The 8,234-nt window shown below is 36.0% G+C and overlaps 1 protein-coding gene across 1 annotated transcript in view; it reads left to right on the top strand.

Moving 5' to 3' along the window:
* Pka-R1 (protein kinase, cAMP-dependent, regulatory subunit type 1) overlaps positions 1-8,228 on the top strand; it is a gene marked incomplete at its 3' end in the record, with an annotated part of 93,588 nt that extends 85,360 nt beyond the window's left edge. Inside the window, exons 4-7 of the mRNA XM_088257192.1 lie at positions 5,425-5,644; positions 6,450-6,572; positions 7,353-7,530; positions 8,219-8,228. Of these exons, the coding sequence (XP_088113318.1) occupies positions 5,425-5,644; positions 6,450-6,572; positions 7,353-7,530; positions 8,219-8,228 (531 nt within the window). The remainder of the gene's footprint in view (positions 1-5,424; positions 5,645-6,449; positions 6,573-7,352; positions 7,531-8,218) is intronic.
* Positions 8,229-8,234: the final 6 nt, after the last annotated feature.

Below are 8,234 nucleotides of genomic sequence, written 5' to 3' on the forward strand. Positions count from 1 at the left end.
TTGACAACCACGCTTATAAAATTTTTGGAACTCCTACATACATATTTCATTAATATCATTGCGCTGTACATATAAGTTCAAAAAAATTATGAAAATAACTCCTGTAATTGGAGATAGTCCAGATTTGTTGTATTTTGGTAGTATAAGTATTTGGACACACTCAAAATTTTGTAAGAAAATATTTGTTCGTATATTTTTCCGCTGTACAAAAAATGAAACCTACCTGTTCAGTCTACCCGAGTAATTCGCAATTTCCTCCAAAATTTGATGGGATTCTTGAGTTTATTGAATTTTTTTCATCTCTCCTAATATCGAGATCGCAATATATCCGCCTCAGATTTTTGTTGTTGGATGAAAATGTAAATGGTTTCGAAATATGAAATCATGGTAACAAAATCTGGATAAATTCTCCTCTTTTCCCCCTTTTTCACGGGCACGAAAAAAACTTTTTCAATAATTTAAGAGGAAATTGGAAAAAAGTCGCCAAGATTGATCACAATGGCCCTTTTGGGAAAATTAATTGCCTTTCTAATTAACTCAGTGCCCTTAACGAGTTATTAATGTGTCCTTTGACTGTTTTTCTACCGCCTTCTTTATCAAGAACTTTGTTTCCTTGACTTTTTAATTAATGTTATAAAAAAATACTAACCAACTAACCGTCACGTTGCCTCCTCACAGAGGTAGGCAGAGGGAATAGAACGCTACACCTCTCTGTCTTTGCGAAAATTCTTAGCCTCTTCCACGTTCATGAATCTCCTCCTACATACCCGCCGATCATTCCGACTCCTGACCCGACAACGTTTTCCTCGGTCTTCTTTTGATCCTATTTCCAACTACATTCGCCTCGTGAATTTGTTTTAACGTTCTCTCCTCACTCATTCGTTCCACATGTCCAAATCATCTCCACACACCTTTCTTAATTTTATCGATTATATATCTCAGCCTTGTATTCTTTCCTTACTTCACCATTCGAGCATCTCCATCATATATATCGTTCTGCCGCACATTCGTCTTAAGAGATCGCATTTCGACTGCATTCAGTCTGCTTTCGTTCTTCTTTTGCCCACTCCATGCCTCACTTCCAAACATTAGGGTAAGTACCAGGACTCTCAGTTCACTAGTTTGTACTGCCTGTTTAGCTTTTACACGCTGTAACTGATTTCAGCGCACCATTCACTGTATTCCCAGCATTCACCCCCCTTTCAGTATCTTTATCAGTCTTTCCATCCCTAAAAAACATACTTCCCAAATATATAATTAAAGTATTAAAAATACGATATTATAAAAATACGGTTGTTCTTATTAAAATTAAAATAGAAATAATTTTGATAATGTCATCTTTGATAAATCGACCTTTCGTAAATGTAAAATAATTCTTGCGCACGTAACCTTTGAAGTCCTCTGACAACATGGATAATAATCCCTATTTACTGTCGAAAAATGATAGGCCCGTAATTGGTGCGAAAAAAGAACGTCTAAATTTACATTTTACCCGTAGAAAACAAATTTTTCCTTCGTTCTTAATAAAGTAATTTTTCGCGTTCGGTGATAGATATCAAGTTTCGCCACCCGATATGACTATTTCTTTATTATGTTAGTCTCTTTGTACTGTAAACATTCATTCTCTAACGTAGAAGGAGTATGAAATTATCGTCACGATAATCATATATCGGAGGCGTTGGAATAACAAACCCTATTTTTTTATACGTTTGCAGACATAATACCAGATAACTTGAATTTATATGTATAAAATACATACATAACGTGGTAATATTTTTCTTTGTTATTAAGTGGGTATGAAATAATAAAATAATCAATGTGTTGCTTTGTAGTTAAAGAAACGTCAATAAAAATTTATTCTATAATAATTTTTATAATTCACATATAATATGACACTTTCACCAAACACCATATTTTTTTCATCTGACGTCTCTTGTTTTTCCCAGTGCGACGCATGCGACGTCTGGTGGTAGATTTGCGCGATCTGCCTTACCGACCGTCACAATTGTGATGGTCGGCAATATTTAATAAAATATGTTCTTGAGAGTTCATTTTGAAGAGCCACACGTGCGTCCGCGAACGTTTTTTTAGAATAGACATATTTGAATTTGATGATTTTTATTCATCTTGTCATCTTCAGGGATGAATATGTACATAGATCCCTGAAGATGTCAAGTGGCTTATCGAAACTGGTTGGAGAAAAAAGTACCAACAATACAAGTTTTTAAAAACAAAGTTTTATTTTATAGAAGTTTATAAAATGTGTCACAAATTATGTGCACAAATCATTCGAGATACATTTATTTATTTTGATCCCCCCTGGTAATCGAACCTTGGACCTCCAGCATGGTAGCCAAATGCGCTAACCATTACACTATGGACGCGGGCAAAAAACATCAAATGTATTAAATATTTTGAGGCAGACGTAATAGTCGTGAAATTGTTTCGTGTTCACATCATACGAATAACGTTTCGTATTATTTATGTAGTACATATCGCTCACTCCTTTCAAGAACGTCATGAATCAAATAATTTGATTTTTCAGGAGAACGTTTTTAAAGTTTTAAAGTATAATACAATGTATTAAAAATAAATATCAAGCCACTTATTGAACTTTTTAGTGTGCGACAGATATTTTTAGGTAAAACCTGAAGGTTTTTTCTCCATTTGAAAAATATTTATTATAATTCAAAATATAATTAAACAATACCTTTTGTTTATAATGCAAAAACAACACTTTTTGCCCTGTAGCGGGTAAATATTAAGTTTAAAATATGCCACTTTGCTGGGATATATTACATTACGCATTCTGAAAACATGCACAACTGAAAATTGACGATTTTTGACTTATGACGTTCTTGAAAGGAGTGAGTGATATACCAAATAGCTCCGTATCGTATTCGGTCTGAAACAATTATTATATACAAGGGTTTTGTGGTGGGTGTACTGTGTGTGTACTGTGTACTGTGCGCTGTACGTCTGCGGGATGATCCATTGATCCTCTCCCACAATGGGATATTGGGAAATGGCTTTAGAGGTTGAACTCAAACCCCAAATAATACCTTCCACCCTCGGTCGATTTTCGCTTTCCGAGGAAAACTGGAGAGCGAGCATTCCCTGGGAGATTAATCAAAGTGTATAATCAATCCTTTTTGAATATCCCACAAATATACGAGAATTTATCGGATAACCGTATTCGTGTGAACAATATTTTTGAAACGTGAACCTTATTAAAAACAAATGAAGAAATCGTCTTATTGATGAGAAGCGTGCTAAAAATAACGACATACAAACCTGACTTGAGTAATTTTCCAAATGAGATGCAAGGACATTATTCGCAATAAGTAGTGTTCTTATGGATCCATTACTTTCAAAAGATTTTTTTATCAATGAATAAATTCCTTATTATTAATCACTTACAGTCGAATTTTGGCGAAAAAATTTGCCGGTACAAGAAATCGTCATCAATATGTCGAAATAAGACTACCCGAACACCGCTCGGGTTAGTCAATAAAAACAAAAACATAAATATATTTGGCTCAGGCAAGAAGTCGGAATACGATTTTCCCGAGCAGCACTCGGGTTCGTCATTACATCGCAAACTCCTTGCCCGAGTCACACTCGGTCTAAACCGGGAACTGTTTTAACCCTTAGCTGTATCGTGTATCAAATTTGTTACATAGCCAAAAGTTTGTTCCATGTTAAAACATATATCAATATCTCATAAGAATAATCATTGCATGTTGTTGCAAATTTGCTACATAAATATTTTCTTGATTTTTTTTGTAAAATGTTTTTCATTCTTTTTTATTTGTTTTTCATCTAATGTTTAGAGTAAGATATTATAGATTTTTTATTATTATTTAAATGAAAAAAAAATCATGGAATGAAGGGTTAAGTGTGAAATCAATTTTTATTTAGTGTACCCGTAATTTGATAAAGGTCTAAAATAACAATTGAGGTGTAGTAGAATTGCAAACAGATTTGGCTTTCAAGAATTTTTTTAATCGTTGTAATATGCATATTTGTCTCTTAGGCAAATAAGTTTCCCGACCTCTGAGATAACCCAAGCGGAAAATAATCGGGTATGATAAAATCCCAAACGCAAATTTGTCCCGATATTTCTGGTTCGACGAACACGGTCGCAACCACGCGCTGTAATAGGTTTATCATAGTCCTTATTGCATTTACGCTTCAATAATTCTATGTATCTCTCATTGCGTCAATTATGTCATCGCGTAGTAATGAAATTTTGTTGAGAGCAGTAGATCGCAGACGCGCGGTATGAATCGCAATTATCGCTATCGAGACATGCGCCGCTGTAGAAAATCCGGAATAACTTTGCGAATGTCGAATATTCGTATTTAATCACAATTCAACATGCAAATACCGGTGTCATATGCAGTGTCGGGTTGTGGTCCCGTGGTTAGTGTCGCGGACTCTCGAGACAGGTTTTCAGGTTTCGAATCCACTCTACCACAATTTGATACCTATTTTTGATAATACACTGGTTATTCTCACAGAAATAGTATGAAATTGTTTTTTTTTTTAAATAATAAAAACACAAGTGTTTCAATTTAAAAAAATAAAAATTAAACTCTGAGAATATATTATTATCTTCTTCTCTTTTCATATTGACTTAAACTTTATACTAGTTTGACTTGAGTGTCTCGTGTGAAATCTTTGTGTTCAACTTGGAACAATCGTAGCGGTATTAATATGTCACTTTATGATACTCAATAATGAACTAAATATCGACTTACTGTTTAATATTGTTTATTTTCGAGTACATATAAACAAGTTTTAACGAGTCTATTTGTCCGCCTCCGTAGTATGATGGTCACCACGCTCGGCTACCGTACTGGGGTCCGGGTTCGATTCTCAGGCGGGGGGGGTTAAATAAATATGATTTTTTCACTTAATATTTATTCAATATTACCCTGGACTGGTACCTCAAGCTGACTGGCTGATGACCTTTCCTTCATGTTTTTACGATCAAGATAACACCGAGTTTATATGATGCGGTGCCCTATGCACCATCGGGTGTCCATGAGGGTTTGAATGTATGAATATAAAGAAATATTCAATGGCACCAATTTCCTCATTGACGACAAACAAAAACACCTTATAATCTACCCGTAATTTGATAAAGGTCTAAAATTACAATTAAGGTGTAGTAGAATTGCAAACAGATTTGGCTTTCAAGAAATTGTTTGATCCAGACTAATTTATATCAGGACTCTATTAAACGTTATTTGAATAATGATTTCATCTCACCAATAGATGTCTCTAGTGAAATTCTAGTGCTTCGAGTACAATGTTTCGAAATTGGATCATATCAAGAATTTGAGTAAATTGGTTATCAATCATGAGTAGACTTTGTGAATGTTACACTTGTGTAAATGAATGTTTTGATTTTTCAAGGTGTTTGTGAATGGCGAGATGGTGACCACCATCGGAGACGGCGGTAGCTTCGGGGAGCTCGCGCTCATCTACGGGACGCCCCGCGCCGCCACCGTGCGCGCGCGCGCCCACACCAAGCTGTGGGGGCTGGACCGCGACTCCTACCGCCGCATCCTCATGGGCTCCACCATCCGCAAGAGGAAGATGTACGACGAGTTCCTCTCCAGGGTCTCCATTCTGGGTGAGTCACGGCACCTCAGCATACCGACCTAACCTAACCTAACCTAACCTATCCAACCTAATTTGTATTAGAGAAGGGTGTTGGTTATTAAACTTATATCACATGTTGGGTGTTGGTTATTAGACATAAAGTGATCAATCCTGCAATTTAAATATTATTCCACCATTCTCAAGAAGAGGATGTACGGCAAGTTCCTCTCCAGGGTCTCCATTCTGGGTTAGTCACGGCAGACAACCTTGCGTTTCTTCATAGTTTCTTCTCTTCAAAGAATCCATTAAATGTTTTATCGGAGATTAATAGACTGAAGGGTGCTGGTTAGCTTTTTCATCGACCCGTATTACGCAGACACAAGGGATCAATCCTGCAATTCAAATATTACTCCAGGGTAACATATTAAAATGTTTATCCTGACGGACAATTAAATGCTGGACTTCATGCAAGATTCTAAATACAAATATATGGTGGTCCTTTCTTTTTCCACATGCGTAGTAGACCACAATCTGATGGGGTCTTGGTGCTATTTTCAAGGCTCTGGGAACGAGCCTTTTTACGGTTCCGTCTTTATTAATAATAATTGATTCAGTTACTTTGTGGTAAAACTTATCCATTTTTTATTTCAATTTCAATTGGTAAATAACACGTTTTCTTAAAATAACAAGAATTAGAGAACATGAATTATATATAAGAAATATTTTTGTAGAGTTCGCCAAACATTTAATAGATAACATAGTGTAGGGGGAGAGTTTTACGTTTAAGAAAATTTACTTTTTTTTTTTCTCTTAAATACTTATTTTTATTTTTATAGAGAGTCTGGAGAAATGGGAGCGCTTAACTGTGGCTGATGCTTTGGAACCAGTTTCATTTGAAGACGGTGAAACCATTGTCCGCCAAGGTGAACCCGGTGATGACTTTTACATCATTCTGGAAGGTGAGAGGTTTATTTCACAGTGTTACAAACAACATGAAAATTTTTATTTGAAATATATGGAAAAAAAAATCATATACTTAAGTCAGCATTTTGTTAACTTTTGATATTACAAACATCTTTGCCAGAAAGCATCGAGCCTTATGTGCTCTAAACATTTTAAAAATCCATACAAGATATCACTGTATTGTGTATTATGGGCCAGTCTCTGAATTATTTTCCTTTATTATTAACAGTATAAATGTATTTTGTCATGACCCTTTATAAAATATTTAGTTTATGATTTAGCTAATGGGTTAAAACTCTCAATTTGAAAAACTCTTTTAACTATATTATTATCAAACATGGCCATTCTTAAAACGCAGTTTACATATTGAATACCCAAAAAATAGGAAGTAGAGAGATGCTGTATTTGTTTACACCCTTCCGAGTTTTCAGATGGAATGGATATAGATGTATCCAGTGGGTTGCACAGATAATAAATTAGGATAGGCAGTAGAGGTAGGGTAGTAAGGTAAGCTAAGTACTACTTACTAGGGTAGGCAGTAAAGGTAGGTAGTAAGGTAAGCTAGGTACTATTTAGTAAGGTAGGGTAGGTACTGATTGCGTTTTTATATGCCACGCGGGTAAGTTAGGTTATGCACTGCTTTTCTGCCTATATGGAATGTACGCCCCTGGATATATCCCATAATAAAATCAGCTTTTCTTGCGGAAACCATTATTCAGTTTAATGATGGAAGGTGTGTTAATTTCCATGGAGAGTAATTTCTTTTTCATCGTCAGGTTGTGCCCTGGTGCTCCAACAGCGCGCCGAGGGCTCCGGCCCGCAGGAGGAGATGGAGGTGGGGCGGCTGGGAGCCTCTGACTACTTCGGGGAGATTGCCCTGCTCCTGGACCGGCCACGCGCCGCCACCGTGCGAGCCGTCGGCCCTCTCAAATGTGTCAAGCTAGATCGGGCTCGGTAACACAACTTACTTATTTGCATGTGATATATTATACTCCTCCATAGCTACCTCTTGTGTTCATACCGGGAGCAAATACAGTGGCTGTGGCAAATTCAAATATCTAACCTTATCTATGGACATATTTTTTTAGAAATATTTGTGTTTTTATTATTTACAAAAATACTTCAATTTCATGCTATTTCTGTGAGCCTAAGCGGCTCATTATTAGAAATAGGTATCAAATTGTAGTAGAGTGGGTTCGAACCGAGAAACTGTGACTCCAGAGTCTGCGACACTAACCACGGGACCACAAGCCGACACATATGGGGCAGAGTTGTTCTGTCAATAAATACAAATAATAAAATAAATAAAAACCTGTGAATATGTCCAAGAGGCAGTATATATATAGTATATATATAGGCAGTATAGAGGCAGTTTGCTGGTGCATTTTCTCCTAGCATGCAGGCAACTAAAGAGTTGGCATGCACAAGGGGTCCTAGGATGGAATATCGTTGAAGGGGTGTCATTATGTTAAATTTCTTCATGGCTTTTATTATTTTCTCAGTAAAAACTTCAATATACTTTTGAAACTTCGCCGCACATCATTTTGTATAAAAATAAATTTAAGACCCTTCAATTTCGAATCAACAAGTTTATACTCCAAAATATTATGGAAGTATTAAATGTACATATTTTGTGTTACAGGTTCGAGCGAGTGTTG

This window comes from Brachycentrus maculatus, unplaced genomic scaffold (assembly GCF_059751285.1).
Source record: "Brachycentrus maculatus isolate JH-2025_06_01 unplaced genomic scaffold, ASM5975128v1 h1tg000073l, whole genome shotgun sequence".
NCBI classification, from domain to species: domain Eukaryota; kingdom Metazoa; phylum Arthropoda; class Insecta; order Trichoptera; family Brachycentridae; genus Brachycentrus; species Brachycentrus maculatus.